General features: G+C 38.4%; 1 protein-coding gene across 1 annotated transcript in view; it reads left to right on the top strand.

Moving 5' to 3' along the window:
* The window catches only part of hth (Meis homeobox homothorax), a 347,668-nt gene that overhangs the window by 165,086 nt on the left and 160,257 nt on the right, over positions 1–22,325 (top strand). Inside the window, 2 exon segments of the mRNA XM_089738552.1 lie at positions 2,368–2,376; positions 20,457–20,555. Coding sequence (XP_089594678.1) covers positions 2,368–2,376; positions 20,457–20,555 — 108 coding nt within the window.

Below are 22,325 nucleotides of genomic sequence, written 5' to 3'. Positions count from 1 at the left end.
TTTTCTAATCGTTGGTAGCTTAAGAGGCTATTCTAATTACCCCCTATTTGGTGATATGACGATGGTGGAGCGTATAGTACCACACTGGTAAGCTCCACCCATTTCTGCCGCAACTCAGTCATGTCATGTTCGGATTTGTGGGATGGGATATTGAATATGTAACGCACTTAAATAAGTGTAGCAACATTCATACTTGCAACAACATTCATGTCTATTTACTTACTTCGGCAACCACTTAACACTCGGTGGACCTTGAACTCGTTTACTCATTAATCAATAAATTAATGAATCAACAAAATCAATAAACAAAAGTTAACAAGAAATGAATTTTAATAAATCAGTTTGAGTTTCATGTAAACCTCCCGGTAAGCAGTAAGTGGAAACTTACGTACATTTCCAAGTATGGCGTCGTCATTGGAACGAGTCGAGTCACATCACGAGTGCTTACCGCTCCGAAACGATTAAGTATTTAAAATAATACAAAAAAAAATATATACAACGTTAAACGTTATAAATGTATGCTATTTCGTTATTTTACTGTCCCTGCACTATTGTCGGTATCGGCTGTTGCTGCGAAACAATTCAGACTTGGACCTCATTGGCACTAGTTCAAGGCCTATTTTTTTTTTTTTATTGCTTAGATGGGTGGACGAGCTTACAGCCCACCTGATGTTAAGTGGTTACCGAAGCCCATAGACATCTACAACGTAAATGCCGCCACCCACATTGAGATATGAGTTCTAAGGTCTCATGTGTAGGTGTATTGTTACAACGACTGCCCTTTAAACCAAAACGCATTACTGCTTCACGGCAGAAATAGGCAGGGCGGTGGTACCTCCCAGAGAGGTCGTACCACCAGTAAATTTGGTCTTAAAGAGTGCCCGTGCTTACAACGTAAATTGCCAACAACTAATATGTCATCATAGTTAACGTGAGTCTAAGATACTGATCGTATTTTGATAAGTATGGTCGTCACCTTGCAAACGTCTTAAGTTCGTCCGCACATTGTCCGTCCGTGCTTGACTGACAGTTGCTAACGTTTTTGTTCCTCTAGACCGGTGTTTCCCAATGTGGGGCCCACGCCCCACAAGGGGGCAATTTGATAATTAAGGGGGGCAGTCGCACTAAATTCATATAGAAAATCTGTATTAAAATGATTTTAAATTTGAATTTCAGTTTTTTATTTTATGTTTTGAAATATTACTTACTGTGTTTTGATAACAATTTCATAGTGATTTCTTGCTAAAACCTATCATTTATGTTTCTTAAGTGAACAAATCAATTTTTTTATGTTATAAATTATGGACGGGGTCATAAAAATTTTATAAATATTACAGTGGGGCATGGCACAAAAAGGTTGGGAAACACTGCTCTAGGCGTTCATCTTTTTTTATTTTATTTTTTTTATTGCTTAGATTAGCGGACGAGCTCACAGCCCACCTTGTGTTAAGTGGTTACTGGAGCCCATAGACATCTACAACGTAAATGCGCCACCCACCTTGAGATATAAGTTCTAAGGTCTCAGTATAGTTACAACGGCTGCCCCACCCTTCAAACCGAAACACATTACTGCTTTACGGCAGAAATAGACAGGGCGGTGGTATCTACCCGTGCGGACTCACAAGAGGTCCTACCACCAGTAAATCACCATCTTGTCTCATGGCGAATTTTGTACAGAACAATAGTATCGAATCTGGTATTAATTCTTTTATCTCTTTATCTTATTCGACGTCGAAAGGACAAGATTTATTTTCGCCGGACGTTCCACGTGTAGCACGATCGTGTCTCCTGTCAGAGCTGTCAAACTTCACACTATCGGCTGTCAAACATGTCACAGATACACACCCGCTATCAGCTACTTGAAGATAGCACTTGTTATCGGCGAGATTGTCTGAGAAATGTACAAATTCCTTATCTAAGATTAGACACGAGAACGCGAATACAGTTTTCGATGATTTTTTTAAGTCGCACAGGCGCCACCTGTCGTACGCTGATGGATAATAACTATAATAAGTTTCATCAAAATCGCGATTATTAATGCTTAAAGCACACAGAAATTCAAAGAAACATTCATTTTTGCTTAAAAAACTATACATGATATAGGACTTTTCAATTTAGATGTATCCTAATTGTTAGATTGATAGTTGACCACACTATTTTTATATAGCATATTGTAGTCTTAAGTATGTTTCTTATATCAGAAAAAATAATATCCAACAAAAAAGGTTTGGTAACCCGCTGTAGACATTTTTTTTTTTTCAAATTAAATAAAACCAAGACTAGATATTCTCAAGACAGCGTCCCGGAGTTAATTGAACCCATCCTTTGGTATTCGTGTCACTTACACATACTTTCTCTTTGTTACAGATGCGATGGGTGAGTACCGAAACATCTGCGACGGAGGATGGCGAGCCATAAATCAATGGGGTTGCCACTAAAAAAATTCGTGCATACAAAAATTTTCCAATCTTCATAAAACTCGAAAAATAATTACGTTCGCGCACAATAAGTCAATCGCTGGCAACACTAGGAGTCCGGGGAGGATTCGACGCGCGTCATAAACTTTGATTAGGTCATTAAAGAACGTTAATTTATAGACTTCGAACGGCTCTCGTGTGCTATAAAGACGAAACTGACCCTTAATTTCTACGTCATGCGCTCCTTTTTTGGATGTCGGTCATTGCTTGCCTTGTCGCCTTTCGTAGCTGCAGTGGGGCCGTGTAATCGAAAATAAGCCTATTAGTAATTAAATTTACGACGAAAAAGTGCAAAATTTCTGAACGAAAGGTCTGTTGACTGAGTGACGTCATTAGCTCATAAAATAGCACCGATCGATGGACAATTTATTGTGAACAGATGCAATTAGCGAATCACGGTCTTCTCTAATTAGAGTTTTATGAATACTAATGAATACTAATGCTCTTTAATGAATTGAATGTGCGAAATAATCGTAGGTCGATATTCTGGGACAATGTCTAACAGAGGTGGAGTAGATTTAAAGCACTTAAAATATTAGCTGGTGCGTATCAGGTGGTCGCTCATTTGGCTCCACATGACGTCACAGTTCTAAAAGTTTCCGTGTCGATTTCGAATGAAAAAGCATTCGGTTCAATGTTGTGATTTAACGTTAAAAGACGCTTAGTTTTTTTTTTAATCCATTACCTCAGAAATTTACTAATTTACCGATACAGCTTTTTACACAAAGCACGTAGACCGAAGAGTAAAACTGCCTACTCCACATCCCCCGGGACTGATAGGGAAATTGTGAATTGAAAAACAAGCGAGACCGCGAAGCAAATGTAGCGAATAATCAACACGCGACAGTTAAACTGGTCACATCATTTTTACGTGCTAGTCGGACTCCCGCTAAACACGCAAAATACATCAGCTGACATGACAAAAACCTCGCCCGAGCTGTCAACAGTGTCAACAACAATTTTTCAACTAATACGAACGAAGCGCGCTCGCGTAACAGACAAGCTAGTATTTAACAGTAATATGGAGCGTGTGAATTGTGACAAACAAAATGATACCGATATACTTCACTAGACTATATCCACAGACTAGTTAAGGAAATAGGCCTGCATAAACGCACAGATAAAATAACGAAATCCTGTTATGATTTTATTATTCAATTTATTAAACGGTATGTTATAGAGTTAATAATAATAATCGTATATTTGAATTTCTTATTACAGAGTACACAGACTTATTTGACTGACAGTACATTTCGAACTTTGACAGTCGGCTTAAGACCCCGCAATCTTTGATACCTTAGCATATAGCAGAGCGGAAAAAAAAAGCGAACGACCGGAAACAGTTTTAATTGTTCGATAAACGAAATCTCCCGCGTTCGAATTCAAAATATAATTTCGAACAGGAATCAATCGCGGGCAGCCATTTTTGTATTTATCATACTTACACACCTACATACAGCTGGCGATGTGCTGAAATTGAAATGTTCCGTCTCTTTCTAAAGGCCTCGTAGCGAACGAGAGGCGTTTAGTGGTTTTTATTCTTTGTTTCAAAACGTGTTGTCCGTCCGTGTGTTCGGTATCTACAATATTAATTACTGAACGAATGAGCTTTGTTTCGTTCGTAGATCGTGATCTGCATATTTCTCATTATTATTTTGGGTTCCGTTTCGGATTATAATCTTATTATTTGTGGAGTAGTCCCTATGGTTCGGCCGTAACGGCCTTACCTCAGGGTTTGATTTCTTGCTCCAGTTAGATAGACTTTGTCGCGGCCGTAAACACAATTCACTGTATTTTTACCAGCCCACTGAATTTCACTCCGGATCTCCTCAGCGGGTCGCGATTTCGATCCTGTGGTAAGTTCAGCGGAGCACTGCTGTTTCTATGGCAGATGTTTAGCAAAGTCTCCTATGCTAGATCCGGAGAGCTAGCCTATACGTTCGATGAAAGTAGAATAACTCTTTGAGGTCACTAGCAATAAAAAGAATAATTTGCTCAGTCGAGATCCATGTATTAACTTACACAAAGTTACTTTTTAATTTTTAATTTTTTTGCTGTCTTACACTTATATTCCCTGCAAATACTATTGGTGCAATGAAAAATCTACATCAAAACCACGTACTTCAGGTATTATTTTTATGCCCTGGCAATACGCACTAATATAGTTGCCATTAAAGAGAACGAGACGGAACCCAAAACCGAAAATGATTAATGTACCCACAAAATATAGATTACAAATGTACAGACAGAACTACTGATCACAATCTATACTTGTACAATTGTTAGTAGTTAATTCCTTTGATAATTATTGTGAAAACTTGTGGGCGGCTTAGATTTATGTCAGACAGTCTTAATGTAACATAAATATAGGTTGTATATTATAAAAGTGCCTATATTTTCAATGGTCTGTCATGCTTTGAAATAATTAAAAAGAGTTTTTCTACACTGTCTATTGGACTGTCAAAATATTGAGGCATCCAAAATTTCATAGATATAATGTCACAAAAAAACCCACTTTCCTTGAGGTTTAAACCTCATTGTATTAGATTAACTCTTATTGCACATTCGAAATAAACGTAATGGAGGTATCTACTCTAGTGGGTAAGGTTACGGAATCCGACAACCGGTTAATAAAGGATGTGACGTCACAATGTAATCAAATCAAAACAAAAGTGTCTATGAAAATCCTCAAGTTCCATTAATATAAAATATAGCAAAAATGAAAATATTCGTCATTTATCATCTCAAAAAACGTGCCGATACACAAATTTCGGAACGTTCAAGATGGCGACCTTCGAGAATCGCGCTAATCGTGATTTACGCGCCATAACCGCAGCTGAGGTCGACGACCGCCCGAATTTCGCTCCGAAATGCACTCACCAAGTAATTTATTTGTTCCCATCTATTATTTTGTACACTCGCAAGGTCCTAAACACAGCTGACATTAATATATCATTTTACGCGACGTCCGCCGCGTGTTTCTGTCTCTGTCGTTCGATCGTTTGTCGCGTACATGTGACGGAGACGGCGCTATGGGGGCAGAATAGTTGCGTTTTCACTTTTTATAGTAGCAATATATTTGATCAGCTGATCGGGATGACGTTTACAGCTCGTGTTGTAGTGTTTTTCATAATTTATGTGGTCGGTGGGCTCCGACTGGTGTTGCCTAGGTCGCGATCGTTGCGAGATGCCAGTGACGTAGGTACGGACTCACGATAGTGTTGTCAAGTGAACCGACACTGATCCGATTTAAAAGCCTGTCACATATTCATTTGCATCTAAATCATTTTATGTCGAGAGTGACAGTTTTGTAGATAAATAATTTACATAGATTAGGAACGAGAAATTAAAATTTTTAACACCCAATAAAACACTAAATGAAGTGCTCAATTTTGTGAGCGGCTTAATTAGTGCGTATTAAAATGCCACTGAAATAAAACGTTATTTACGAGCGAACGAAACCGCGAAAAAGCACTAGCGAACGATAAATATCTAATAACAAATAATCCGGCGCGGTGTCTGTGCGGAGTCGATAAATTAAACGAACGCGGTTTCCGAAAATAAGCATTTATTTATAAAAGTACTATAATTATTTAATACTTAACGGCCTCGTAAATTTGATTTAATAACGTGCTATTCGTCATGCGCTATTTTGTTATGACACTTTAAGCTATTTAGTTAGATTTTAGCTGTAACAAAATAGCACAATTAACGTAAATGCAATTAAAAATCAAATAGCGTGGCGTTGCAGAACTATAAAGGCTCCTATAGCTTCAAGCTTCTATAGCTCCTATAGCTTCAAACGGCCGTCTGGTGTAATGGTAAGTGACATGGTCACTACACAAGGGGGTCGCGGGTTCGAATCCCGCCAAGGGAAGATATTTGTATGATAAATATAAATTTATTTTCCAGGGTTATGGATGTATATTAAATATATGTATGTGTATATTAAGAATCTTACATTTATTTCCGTGTGGCGTGATTGTTAATATTTATATTTATTATATTTATTTATATTTTAGCTTTGTTTAAAAGTTTGGAGGCCAAAGATACTCAGAGCTTAGATCGTTATTAATAAAAAGCAGTTTAAGCTCTGCTAATTCCTTATTCATTCAATGTTTTGTTTCGGTTACAAAGTACGTCATAAATAAACACATTTGAAGGTAGGTCGAAATAATCGGTACTACACGAATAATATCTACTAATGTACGTACCCGAATTTCACTCTTTGTTTTCTGTTCATTATACACGTTTTATTTGATTTGGTGTTAGCAATAATAATGCCTGCGGTATACAAATGAAGACTAAAATAAATAAAGCGTTTTTGATTCAAAATGAAACAAATATCCGGTGGATAACTTCACTCACTTCTATCAATACATTATTTATTGCTATGGCCGGTTAGATAAGTTCACGGCATGTCTGTTTATAAGCGGTCCTCCCGGAGATGATAGGAATGATCAAATTGTAGATTCTGAATGAGTGCTAATTGTTTTTTTTGCCCTAACTATTCCCTGGTAGGCTAAGAGGGTATTCCAACTACGCCCCGGCGCGGGTAGATGAGCTCACGGGCTCAACCTGAAATAATTTTCTAATACTAGTCCTAGCAAGAGCAGTGCTTCGCAGAATCTACCACAGGATCGGAATCGCGACCCACTGAGAAGATCCGGCGAGAAACTCAGTGGGCTCGAAGGTCGGGGTACCAGCGCGCACGACCATACGTCACATAAAAAGGCGATAGAACTTGTACAATGACGGTACGTGTGTATTAAGTACGTGATTGCAGTACATTGCGGGTCTCACGCGGTTCGTTGTAAATAAATATTTTTGGATGCGATCGATTTCCGAAATCCATTCTGTTCCCTCGCACTGACGCCGCGGCCGCGCGTCGGCTCACTGTGGATAACACTCGCCTATACTTTTACTTTTTAACACAATTCTAAAACAACGGAGAGAGAATTTAGGGACGTTATCTTCCCACTAAAGCTTATTTTACTTAACGTTATAATATTAAGCTAAATAACAAATGTGTACTTTAAGATTGACTTAATTTTTTAAATTGGCCAATGTGGTTAGACGAACCCACGGCTCACTTGATGGATGGATTAAGCAGGATGAAAGCTTGCCGTGTGCATTATTATAACGGGTCTTATATGCTTCATAAGCATCAAACTTGAACGCGTCGTTGAGCGCGATGCAGAAATATGCTGGATGGTTGGCACAAGCAAGAGTAAGTACATAGAGAGCACAGTAAAAAACTTAGAGCGCCATCTGTAATATAATTAGGATACATAGTACATCATGATCACACTAGATGGCGTTGGACTTATATTGAAATTTTAATAAAAATCGTTTTGAAAATTTATTTACATTAGCTTTACATTTATAACATCAAATAAATATAAATTATACGACAGGGTTCGTACACGACACTCCGAGATGGCGGCGAATAGAAAATATTTCCCACGAGCCTGAAGTATTGCTTATAATCGAAATAGAAAATCACTATAAATATTAAAATTTACGGCGGTCACTAAACATAAAGAAATTGTAAGTGCCGTGGAACTATTATATGATTACGTGTAAATAAACAATATTATACCAGAACGAGCTGACGTTTAATAACAAAACTATATGACTGTGACGCGACACGCTTGTTGTATTGAAGCAAGAAGATGCGGCAGACAGCGTTTGGCTCTGACCCTGTCATTGCTGACGTCCATGAGCGACAGTGACCACCAGTTGGCCGTTGCTGGTCGGTCTAGGAGGCCAATAAAAAAAACCACCAACGCCATCTTGCTTATTTTTCTTAAGAGTGAGAGTAATTAACCTAAACGCCAGCAGCGAGGGAAGCAGTGCTAGGAATCATATCGACGCTTGAAAGGCAAACTTGACTAAGCGACAATAACTGCTTTGTACATACATGATAGGCAATAACCATATTCGATGTGCAAAAAATATATATTTCTAGGTCTATTAAAATCATTTTAATCCTACAGCTACTAGCTAGATTCTACTACAGCTAGATTCGTTAAAATGAAATTTGTTTTCAGGTATTTCAACTTTAAATTAGTCTACTCTAAAGCTCACGCATTGTCGCTTAGTCACGTTTGCCTTTCAAGCGTCGATATTTAATCCTCTGTGTCGCAGCTACTAGTATCCATGCTCATAGATGCTCATATACCGCATTTAGTGTACCGCCGCCCACGTGAGGACGGAAACGCTTTTATCATTGAAAAAAATAATAGCTGAATCTATTTGTAACGCGCAAGCTTTGTTGTGTGTAAGTTTGTATGTTACGGAATCTTTGAATATCTATTTCACTAAGTTCAAAATGTCAGAGCGATTTGAAAATTTATACCCGCATCAAGGACTGATGATGATACAATAATTTTATAATATCCCCTTATAAGTATGTAAAGATATAATGAAGTTCAGATTAATTGTAAGTTCGTTTTGGTATTTAAGTGTTATTTTAAATTTAGCGTTTAATAGCAAAACTATTCTTCTAATAGCAATTCTATTTCGTTAAGGTTATTTATTAATAACATGCTTTTTGTGTTCTCGTAATAACGATAGTGCTATCCACACTAGCGGCAGGCATTAGCGCGTATCGCACTGGCATCATTAATCTACGTGACAGTTGAAAATTTACTTACAGAGGGTCCCTCCGCACTCCGCCCTGCGCCCTTCGCCCTCACACTGTTGCAAGTTTTTGAGGGATGCCTGAACACGTTTTAGTTCTGTTTAGTTTCGAAGTTGCTTTATTACACAAGTTCTCGGGATATTTTTGGATGGAGTTTAAACTGTTTTTGTTTAGGGTTAATTGTGAAAATTTTTTTAACGGCCATATTATTTGATTCCGTTATCTGTTTAAATTATTAATGCTTTTTCAGCTTCTAAGCTTGTTATCGCTTTATGATTCAGCGTTTATATTTATATTTCGATCACGCTTGTAGAATGAAGAATAAACAAATCAAAACTAGGAAGCTAGAACACACAACACGTGTTATTTATTAGTTGGTAAACTATTAATAATCGATATACGAGTACCAGGGCAGCAGGACAGACGAGGAGTTTCGACATTGTTCGGAGCACGAAGACGTCCCGCTGCGCCTGCCACTCGCAGCCGATCGTTCAAAAGCAATACACGAGCCTAATTACTTTCCTCCGCTATGTTATGCTTGCCTGGTAATTTCGGTGATGTAATTGGTAGCATTTATGTGTTACAGAGAATAATAAATAATACTATTATTTAACTAATATTGAGAAAGTTAATTAATTATTATTTTAAAATAGTCAATCATGGCTCAGCCACAATGGACATGAGATGCGTAGAGAGAAGATGCATATGACTAGACCGAAGAAGACATGGATGGAGTGTGTGAATGACGATATGAGAGAGAGAGGAGTGAGTGTTGAGATGACGGCTTATAGAGGAGAATGGAATAGAAAAAGTCCCTGTGCCGACCCCACCTAGTGGGGTTAGGTAGAGAAAAATAAGAAAAAGTCAATCTTGGCTTAGCGATGCTAGCCTGTTTAGATCACGGCAGCCGGCAGTAAAAACCCATGTTTTTTTCTTTAATATGCCTAACGTAGCTTAAAGTATTTTTGTTCATTTAGGTCACTACCAGAATATAAATTCTCTGTTCTTTATATCAGGCCCGGTAACCACTAAACATGTGTGTGTTCTCTTTCGTGTCCAAGAACTGAATTCTCAACGGTTTTGAACGTGCGTACCAATTGAGTTTCTCACGAGATCTTTCCAGTGAGTCGCGATTCTGATTCGGTGATAGATTCAGCGAAGCAGTGCTCTTGCTAGGGCTAATGTTAGCAATTCTCTCAGGTCGAGTTCGTACGTAATAAAAACGTGACGTAAAAATAATAAGTATACGCGATAAGTTAATTAGTTATATTTTTTCTAAATAACCGTGCGTGGTTTATGTTGTAAACCCGCCCGGATCGGTACTGCTGTTCTACTTTTAGCTCTGAAGTACAATGTAGGCAATTCAAAGCAAGTGACCGGAATTTCTATTTCTCTACTCATCTCAACATGAGGTCAGTATTAGTCATTGTATACTGTCTATAGTTTTAAACAAACACCTGATAGCTTCGTGGTGGACAAAAATTTGATACCTATCAGCGCGGGCTCACAATACGCTCTGGTACCAGCAAAAGTTCAAGTCGATAAACTAACGGACAAGCCTTTTCCCCGTTATTGCTCAAAACAAGGACTATATTAATATGCTTCATAAATAATGAAATAGTCTCTAGGACATAATTTTAGAGGACACACAATATTTTAACGTTCACAAAAATCGAAGTAGGTACTGTTGGCAAAAACAGTGTACGGTGAACGTTTTTGCGTCGTAAAAAAAGGCCACAAGGACCGATAGAAAAAAGGTGTAGTAACGATCTGAACCAACTAAAAACGAAAGGGAGGGTCGTACCCGTTTGTAATTTTTCTCAAAGTCGCCATGAATAATCAAATTTTTCTATACGCTACGCATTTATTCGGGCATCACCTACGCATCGACGTAATGCCTTAAGCAACGGGGGAAACAATGAATTCTGAACCTTAGGTTAGTGAAATAAAACACGAGATACCGGCGTGACAGCTGCCCCGGTGAAATATATGAAAATGACAGGTCGGAAACACAGCCGAGCCCCGGTGACTGGCAGAATTTCGCAACTAAAGTATATTTTTACTCGATTTTTATTTTTCATGCTTATAACGTTTATTTTTTTTAACAATTTTCTCTAAATGCTATTTAGAGATGACGCGGGCGAGTGTTGCGAAAATAGCAGATATTTTTTGTTAAGCTTATTTCGTTAAATATGTCGCGAATACAGCAGGTAGGTATTTTGTTACGCTTATTTCGTTAAATATGTCGCGAATATAGCAGGTAGGTATTTTGTTACGCTTATTTCTTTAAATATGTCGCGAAAATAGCAGGTAGGTATTTTGTTACGCTTATTTCGTTAAATATGTCGCGAAAATAGCAGATAGGTATTTTGTTACGCTTATTTCGTTAAATATGTCGGCGTGCAGTTAAATCGCTTCGTTTTATAGCGTGTCATATGTCACGGTGAAATTGGAAGGGATTTGAAGCAGTGGATCGTTATGATGAGTAAGCGAAACGCCCTTCTGATGGTAACCCGTCACCAGAGGTCATCGACACTGCACTATATCTGTGGGGTCTTAAAACTAGGTAGACCATGACAAACTGATCGTCTGCTACCTAATGAAAGAAAACTTATTAACACATTCGCTATTGATCAGTAAGCAATTTAAAGACAACACTTAGCTCATGACATTAACAATGGCAGTAAACTGTTTGCAAGCCACGTACAGATCTTCTTGTCATACGTGTTTGACATTCAAAATATTGAAAACCGGCGATTTTTCCCTCTCACAACAATCTAAATTAAGCAATAAGCTTAAATTTGCGATGTTGCAGAATTATAAATAGGATTTTTCTCCTAAAAATCGACAACATCCATGAAAGAAATATATAAATAATGCCAACAAGTAAAAAAGTCAATTGTTGTTCATTTAAGGATTCATAATGCAAATCTGTCATAGGTCTTCGACATTTCGTGCGTATTTCGTTTCCATGATCCGGTCTAGATCTGACCACGACACAATGACGTCACAAGACGCACAGCCGCCATGATCGATGACTGTCATGGCGGCAAAGTCAAGGCCGAGTTTGACAGCCGTCAGCGTGACAGAGCCTGTCAAGCAGCGGGCGAAAAACGCCGGCTGTCAGCGGTATAATGGATAGCCTTCCGGGCTAACGGCCATGCTCGGCGGGGTCGGTGAACTTTTTCGCGGCTTAGTCTACATATTTTTTATGAAATTTAATAGGTTAAGGTTTATAGGTCGTGCAGCCACACGATAGTTTTAGATAGGTTAACGAATAGGTTCAGATATTGAAGTAGTCTGTGGCTAGGACAAAACTGAAATCGTACTTAAGTAAAGCTTTGGCTTGCATTTTGTAACACAGGGGAAATATATTAAAGAACAACGGAACATCATAATTATTCATTTAAATAAACTATTCTTTATATTCAAAGAAGTAGGTATTATCAAAACTCACTCACTTTCGAAGTCTCAAGTGTTTTGGGTAACTTTTTACCCCACCATTAGAAATGGAACTGATCGAATCGCGGCAGAAAAAAGCAATTTGGTAGGGACGATATATAAGTACTCTGCTGCCAATAAGTTTATCGATTCTTGGTATATTATGTATTTTTTTTTTTTTTTTTTTTTTTTATTGCTTAGATGTGTGGACGAGCTCACAGCCCACTTGGTGTTAAGTGGTTACTGGAGCCCATAGACACCTACAACGTAAATGCGCCACACACCTTGAGATATAGTTCTAAGGTCTCAGTATAGTCACAACGGCTGCCCCACCCTTCAAACCGAAACGCATTACTGCTTCACGGCAGAAATAGGCGGGGCGGTGGTACCTACCCGTGCGGACTCACAAGAGGTCCTACCACCAGTAATTACGCAAATTATAATTTTGCGGGTTTGATTTTTATTGCACGATGTTATTCCTTCACCGTGGAAGTCAATCGTGAACATTTGTTGAGTACGTATTTCATTAGAAAAATTGGTACCCGCCTGCGGGATTTGAACACCGGTGCATCGCTAGATACGAATGCACCGGACATCTTATCCTTTAGGCCACGACGACTTGTATGTATGTATTATTTTATTTCGATATATTTTTTACCTAAAGGAAATTTTCGACGATATAACTAAATAAGATGGAACAGAATAGGTATTGTCGTATGAAAACAAAAAATTTGTTCGTTTACTATTTAAACCATTGGCGTTATTCGAGTTAAAAACACGTTTCCAGTCAGCCGGCTGCGAAAATAATGAAAAAAAAAACAAGCCAAATTAATGTGAAAACACCGCACCGTCCGCGAGGCATAAAACAATAAGTAATAATCCACGTTAAAAACGAAAACGGAGCCTTTTCGAAACCGTTCGGAAATGCGGCTAATTGCCCCCGCCCAGGGCGAGGAAACCGCCCGCCCAACATCACTCTATTCTGATCACGCTAAGACACATTTTCGCGCCACTAAAAACTACACTTGCGTCTTTGTTGGCTGACACCGTCCATTCTGCAGACGTGAGAATGTCGTAAGGATTTCGTCTGCAGTTCTACGAAATTGGACCTTTTGCAGGTGGTTTTATGAATTGGTTACGCTCACTGACAACGGGGGTCGATGTCTCGGCCCGCGTGGGGTGGTTCCGTAGCGTTTGACGTATACCTCATCCGTAGGTACGGACCGACTGATCGATAACTAAGATACATGATATTAGATGTTTGTTTTAGGTAATATCGCATTCTGTCGTTCAAAGGTATTATTAGTATGCTATTTTAAAAAAGCATGCTAAAATAGCAGTTTAATTTTGTAATTTGCTGCTCTCTAGTGTTGCGTTTTTTGTTTACAATTCACAGATACGCTTTGTAAATCTAAAAACCGTACATAACAAACATAATTAGAACACAAAGAACATCGGAGGGTCTTGCACTCAGTAGAAATCACTGAATGGAACAGCTACACTCATATTTATGGCTAAAATATTCACGGGCTTAATCCTACGCTTATTTCGTTCAAAATTACTATAATTTCCGAGGTTTCGTATATGTCAATTATAAAGTTTTCGTACTGGCGAATGAAAAAAAAAAAAGCGTGCTTGTTTTAATGTTGATTACAAAAAAAACAAAATAGAAGTTGCTGAAATTTCAAATTGTATTGAAAACTCAACGCTGTTAGTAACTTCACAACGATGCTGTTTCATTATCGCGTCATGTTATAACTGCTGTATGATACTTGTTAAACTTATTAAAGAATCTGTATTCGTAAGTTTTTTTTTATTTCTTAGATTGGTGAACGAGCTCACAGCCCACCTGGTGTTAAGTGGTTACTGGAGCCCATATACATCTACAACGTAAATGCGCCAACCACCTTGAGATTCTGATATAAGGTCTAAGGTCTCAGTTACAACGGCTGCCCTACACTTCAAACCGAAACGCATTACTGCTTCACGGCAGAAATAGACAGGGCGGTGGTACCTATCCGTGCAGACTCAAGAGGTCCTACCACCAGTAATTACGCAAATCATAATTTTGTGGGTTTGATTTTTATTACACGATGCTATTCTTTCACCGTCGAAGTCAATCGTGAATATTTGTTAAGTACGTATTTCATTAGAAAAATTAGTACCCACCTGCGGGATTCGAGCACCGGTGCATCGCTAGATACGAATGTACCGGACGTCTTATCCTTTAGGCCACGACGACCTCGAAATTTAGAACAATACAAGTTTTATTTTGAATGTTTGAAGAGACTGACCAGGGATAGAAATATATATTGAGTACATTTAAAAGTCTTCGGTACAGAATTGATTTCTCTTAACGATTTTTTTTTGTGATAGAAATAAGCAGTTATAAACATACGCCGTCGCTCAATACTTAATTCGAGAGAAATAAAAATGACACAAAAACTCGAAAAAGGACATCCGAGATATCTTTCGGGTACCAGGATCGCGTAAATGCGAAGAGGTCCGAACAGAAAAACCAGTGATTTATCGTGTGAAGAGGGACATCCACCGGCCGCTTTGTTACGACTGCAGGTGCCCCCTACGGTAGCCATGATGCGCTGATGCTTTTGGGATATTCCTCGCCTAAAATTTAATATTTTTTTTAATATATGCGTTCGAACATCGCTTATCAGATTGATATGATGCTTCATACACTGGTTAGCACAAAGAAAGTTTATGTTACACTAGCGACTCGCCGTCGCTTCGCTTCGGAAACATGAAATTTTATTATTTATTATTTACGACATCACATTAGAAACCTCAAAAATAACAGTATTTATCCACTATTTAATGGATGTTATTATACATATAAACCTTCCTCTTCAATCACTCTATCTATTAAAAAAAATCGCATCAAAATCCGTTGCGTAGTTTTAAAGATTTAAGCATACATAGAGATATACGGGACAGAGAAAGCGACTTTGTTTTATACTATGTAGTGACTATACAATAGTCTTTCCGCGCGCAGTTTATTACCTACCTTTATAACGCTCAGCATTGAGATGAAAGGTATATTGTATAATTTTCCGAATTCCCAGTTTGTTTCATGGTGAGTTTCGTCAAATTCGGTTCAGTGTTTTGAACGTGAAGGCAGAACAGACGTAGTTACTTTTGTATTCATAAAATTTAGAGAAGCCATTGGATGGACCGTGCGTATAAATTAGTTGTATTAAATAAATAATAAGTTTAGCCGAAGACCGGGCTTAATGGTGTGGATTGGGAGAGATCTATGCCCAGCAGTGGACGACTGTGGGCTGATGATGATGAGTTTAGGGAATTGGGATTTTATATTGTTATCGAAGGCAGACCTCGGCAGGATCAATTTTAAATACCACGCTAGTTAAGATTTTCCTAATTTCTCCTTTTCCGGAAATGTTTGTAAGTAATCGATGGCATACATACACACAGTAAAATCATGTAAAATAGACTAAATAATATCCCGATTTGTACAAAAATTGTTGTTGACCTAGCATACCCCAATCTTACCTCGGATTATTTATATATTTTATATGTTTTTACGTTTCTCTTAAATTCCGTGAACGCTTTGATAAACTTCTTAAATATTTTTTTTTACCTTTTCTCGAAGTTTCAAAGGAAAAGATCGATGACTCAGAAAACGTTAATCTATATCGTATACGGCTATATAAACTACTTATTATTAAACTGCTTCAGAAGTCTGTGAATTGAAGATTTAGAAAAGATGACGAAATGTTTCTCAGCGATGTAGTAAGCACGATCTTCGAGCTTTCATTGTGCGTTGTGACATGTCCTTATTGAAAGTTTGAAGACAGCTTTCGATGACATAAATGTAGACTTTAAAAATAAACCGAATTTGCGGTCACGTATGACGGAGGTAGAAGATGAGAATAAACGGTCACCGTTTACCATCACCGTCCATCTGCCGAAAAGAATTCGCCTACGGGTCGGTCAGTGAGCTTAAGTTAATAGCTCGCGTCACGCAAGCTCAGCTAAGCTCGGAACTTAATTTTCAAGGCGAGACTTCAGTCTTGAGGTCGAAGACCTATCAGTTGGGTTTTTATTTACTTAACTGCTGCTGCGTGAGCAGGTACCCGCCTGAAGAGTCCTCGTGAGCTGCGGTTACTATGCAGACGAATTCTAAGTCCAACTTTTGCTAAGTGATTATTGCAGTCCGTAAACATTATTTTTACCGTCCAGTTCTGGCATGAACTCTTGTGAGTCCGCGAGGGTAGGTACCACCACTCTGAATATGTCTGCCGTGAAGCAGTAATCCGTTTCGGTTTGAAGGGTGGGGCAGCCGTTGTAACTATACTGAGACCTTAGAACTTATATCTCAAGGTGGGTGGCGCGTTTACGTTGTAGATGTCTATGGGTTCCAGTAACCACTTATCACCAGGTGAGTTGTGAGCTCGTCCACCCATCTAAGTAATAAATAAATAAAAAACTCCTAAATGCTCCAATAATTCAAAGGAAATTTAAGAGGATCCTCATAGTTGGACATCCGTTTATCTTAAATCCTGAAATTCTTTATGACCACGTGAGCCGTATGCTCGGCAGACTTTGATGACAATGAAAAAAATTATATTTTTTGTTATTGCTTCGATGGGTGAACGAGCTAACGGCTCACCTGGTGTTAAGTGGTTATGAAGCCCATAGATATCTATAACGTAAATTCCGCCACCCACCTTGAGATATGATTTCTAAGGTCTCAGTATAGTTATTTAGATAGATAGTTATTCAGTTACATATTATAAAAGGTTCACGGGTGACCCTCATGTCCCGGATGGTTCTGTAAGACAAGACTCACCGGTGAGCACCGTGGCCTCATAAGGCATTCAACGTGTTAAAGAATGATAGAACCCAACCGAAACTCCTCACATTTCCAAGTGGATTTTTTTTATTGCCCTTGTAGGCAGACGAGCATACGGCCCAGCTGATGGTGAGTGGTTACCGTCGCCCATGGACTTCAGCAATGCCAAGGGCAGAGCCAAGCCGCTGCCTACCGCTTAATACTCTCCACAAGCCTCGTTTGAAGAAGGACATGTCATAGCGCTCGGGAAACACCGTGGAGGGGAGCTCATTCCATAGCCGGATGGTACGTGGCAAAAAAGACCTCTGGAAACGCACTGTGGATGACCACAGTGGCTCCAGGTAAAAGTGGCGTAAAAGTAAGTGGCGGTCGAGTGATATAGACAGACCGACACCGCATCAGGCGGCCCTTGATCTGATTTTCCCATCTTGATCATTAAAAATGTTCTTAAGGCATATCGATTTCGATACGAAATAGTGCTGCAACCAAGCCCCCAAAAAAGCAAAACGCACAAGACGTAATGCTATTATGATTCAACGCAACGTTATTCCCAAAAAGCGTTACACGCTTAATTACGTAAGCACGCCCGTAAAATAACAGCCAATAGTCTCAAAGCTTCGTTCCCTCGGAGTTCACGTAACCGATTATTAAAATTGAATTACAAACGAAAAAAAAACCATTGTAAAGTTTCGCGTAGTTAATTAATGTTAATAATTCTTTTGTATCGGACCGTTGATGGCCCGAATGTTATGATGTTCCGATAGGCGTAATAACTGTCCTTATTAGAATAGAGTTTAGTTATTTTTAAATAGCGCCCGATTGTTGTTTTACGTTATTGTAAGCGTTAATTATTGTTTTTTAGAGTGCTTTTTTTTTTAATTTTAAATTTATTTCTTCATTTGAACATTAGAATTGTTTTGTTGGATGTCAAATGGTCGAACGGTGTGATGAAAGTGAGTTTTACATGTAATTTTACGATGCAAAATGAAAATTGACAATTTTATCCGGCATTGTTGTTTTTATGCAAAAATACGGATTCAAACTTGAGTTGTTTATTGTTTGTATTATTTCGTGCAAAGTTGTTGTGTCACATGAATCTTTAACGCGCCGGGCATATTTAGACAATTTCCTCGACAATCCCTCGCCCTCACATACCCTGTAAATATGATGTGTTCTCCACCTCCGCGCGCCCTATGCTGATATTCGCTAGGTTATTACAATTTTTCGCGTTATGAATATCGTTGGCGGCCCGCCTAATGCCCTCGCACCGGGGGAGTCACACCTCAGCAATTTTACTTTAATTCTTATTTAGAGTGTCGCCTTATTTTCGGTTACAAGATTTTTAGTATTTGCTTAGGGCGACGCGGGAGCCGCAGCGGAGTAATTTTCGCTTTCTCTGACGACGCAATTTCAAGTTTGGCTGTGAACAAAACGCAAATTGCCTATATAAGTACCAGGGCGACATCCGAAGCGAGAGCTACCCGACGGAGGTCAAGGGCTCTTTTATTTTTGAAAATGTTCATTTGCGCGCGCGAGCTCGGCGTCATCGGTCCGCTATCAATCATGCATGCACCATTGCGCCGGCCGCGCTTTTGTTCGAATTACGAATTTCGAAAAAGGAACAAACACAACGCGCGAGCAAAATTATGGTGGTTTGGTTCTTTTCGATATTCGAGTTCGGAATTCGCCCCCCGCGGTGTTGCCCGATGTTGCCCCGACAATAATTACCTTACAATTAAATTATTAAAAAGAGCAGCGCACCACACCCGCCCAATTGTTTTTGTCTTGAATAAAAAATTTAAAATAAAACGATGTAAGAAAAGGAAACGAGCCCAACAAACTTACGGCGGTGTAATTGCATTCATTTGATCCCAAAAAAAATGCAATAATACAGTGTGACACCGTTAAAAAAGTAGCGAAATTGTTAATGGTGTATGATATTGCCTCCCCTCATTTTAGGGCAAGAAAAGACTAGGGGTGGTAACACCTTCGTTCTCCCAGGAGGTGTTTTTTGAGTTGAGTATTTCTTTCTTTTTTTCTGATGTTTTTTTTTTGCGTAATGACGCTAAGGTCCTGGGAGAGTTGGACGAATCCATTAGATAGGCGGGAAGAGCTTAATGTAGATGTTTTTTTTTCTTCTTTTCGTACCGAAATCGTTTGAAAAAACCGAGCATGTGTCGCCCTGGAGGACATTAGTACGAATTGTAATGGCTTTTTGTACATCTACACGAAGTGAACAACAATCTCCGAATGTTTTATCGTTTCAACCATTTGTTATTGAGAGACGTGCTATTGGAACGATCATTAATCATTAGACGTGTCGCACGTCTTCAGTTAAAGGCATTAAGTTTTTAATTTACAATCATTTAATGATGTATGTAGGTAGGTATTAAAAGCTACCATGTGTACAAATACAAATAATGTGTACAATAATACCAATGTGGCAACACTTAGGTGGATAAAATGAATATTCCAAATTTAAATTCAGAAGGTATTCTCGAATGACGCATGCTAGTAGTTAAAATATTTTGTATTTTAAAATATTCGTAAAATCCAAAATTAGAATGAAGATGTGGTTGGTGAATTTGAAAACTGAACGTGAATTATTATTACAACTATAAAGCAATAAACAAAATGTAATTCCAGTAGGAACAATTTAAAATTGACTTCGATACCATTTACTTTATTGTTTTTTTTTTAATTCTATATCTATGATAACCATAAAGGCACAGGGAAATTGTTAGAGACATGTATTAATTCAAGAAAGAAAGAAAGAAAGAAATCATTTATCCGCCAAGCATAGTGAAAATGAGTTATTACATAAGTTATTAAAAGCAGCGTGTATGCTTTGTCATTATTTGACATGCGAATTTTAGTTCAGTGCAAGATATTATAATATTACTTTGTTATGTACCGAATACTAACGAATACGCCATACCTATTTGTCTGTGTATTTTGTTCGAAACATCCAGAACTTGATTTGAACTCATCAGAATATCGTACATCTATAATAGAAGAATCTGATATGGATCATAATTTAATTTTTTTTCAATTGTTTCAGGCAAATGGTGTCCGTCGCGGCGCGAGTGGTCCTCCCCACCCGACGTGGCGCGGCGGGTGTACTCCTCCGTGTTCTTGGGCAGCCCCGGTGAGTACCCAGGTAAATACGAACCATTCTTTTAATTAATACTTTAATTACTTAATTAGAATTAATTAGATTCCTCAGAACACACACAGAGACAACACTGAACATAATGATTAGGTACATACAATTCAAGAACTGATTTAACTGCGAAATATCTTTTTCTCTCATTTGCCGAAAAACCCTGTGCCTAAGTAAGAAAAAAAAACAATCGTTTAAATACACAAAAAATAATTCTACAAAATATTGACGTAATAATTTCGTGAAAAAAAGTTTTTTTTTTTTTATTTTGAATAAAGAACGACACGTCGTTCTGTTGACAGCTAAATCGTTGTCAGTAATGAGCCGACGAAACATCGGATCACACGTGTCGGTGGCACTGTCAAAATATTCGGCGGTCGGTGATGACGTAACGAGTAGGTACTTACCGACGACGTGTTATTGCAGTCGGCACAGATCGTACAGTTGTCCCATTAAGATATAAGCCAATTCGAAATACGCTGAGCGGATACCGAAAAAACCAACGGGGCTAACCTTAAAAAAAATCGATATATTAATACATGAAGCATTTGCGTAATTACTGGTGGTAGGACCTCTTGTGAGTCCGCGCGGGTAGATAACACCGCCCCGCCTATTTCTGCAGTACTAGTAATGCGTTTCGGTTTGAAGGGCGGGACAGCCGTTGTAACTATACTTGAGACCTTAGAACTTATATCTCAAGGTGGGTGGCGCATTTATGTTGTAGATGTCTATGGGCTCCAGTAACCCATCTAAGCAATACAAAAGAATTTAATGAAATTGTAAGTTTGAACATTATGATTCTATTGTCAAAGACTATTAAACTTCTATAATGACAGATTTCGTCAAGACTAGGTGCACTATAGACAAATAGGCGAGGTGGTGGTACCTACCCTTGCGGACTCACAAGAGGTCCTACCACCAGTAAATTATAGTCGACTATTTCGACCACTAATTTACTTAAATATGCTATATAATATGTTTGAGACTAGTTAAGTAACGGCTCAATCTTGCAGTGGACGTGACGCGGGTGATGCGCGCGCGCTCTCAAACTGACGGCCCATCGATCACTCTTATCGGAGAGATCCCACTTACATCCGCACAAGGTCGCCATGTCAAACATTTACTAGGCACACACCTTGACGCACGCTAACTGTGCTCTAAAACTACAATATTAGACTCCATCGTCAGTAAAACAATATACACAGTAAATGTCAACTCGAAAAAAATCGATTCTATCCGCTAAAATTTCTGGGCTCGGTCATAAAAATCGATTCTCACGCGAATCGATTTCGTTCAAGTGCACGAACCAACTCATTTGTGAGTTATTAATAACTCAATGCCGCTCCGTAATGACGACTAAACTCATAATTACTAAAATGACTACTTAGCACTTAAGCCTGTAAGTTAGTAAGCAAACAAACATAATTGCTCATATTCGAATGTGATCTTTAATATATACACTCAAGGATTTGTTTCGATTAAATATAATTTTATTTGATTTTTATGTTACATAATTATCAATTTTCTAACTCGGAAGTGCATTCGAATTTTAAATCACAATCAACATTATTCTAACGCCATCTATTGATCGGCGATAGTGATTGAGACTCCGGAAACTTCGTTAAACAAAATTCAACCGTAACTGTTACGGTTAGGCAGTAAATCGTAAAAACAATTATTATACACTTAAGTCTTTACGTTTTAAGGTAAACAGACGCCATTCGTCTCTTTTCCTCTAGTTTAAGATATGATTTCGTCTCGTTCACT

This window comes from Bombyx mandarina, chromosome 25 (genome assembly GCF_030267445.1).
Source record: "Bombyx mandarina strain Sakado chromosome 25, ASM3026744v2".
Classification (NCBI taxonomy): Eukaryota; Metazoa; Arthropoda; class Insecta; order Lepidoptera; family Bombycidae; genus Bombyx; species Bombyx mandarina.
The sequence above is the reverse complement of the archived record's forward strand: the minus strand, read 5'-3'. Positions and strand labels throughout refer to the sequence as shown.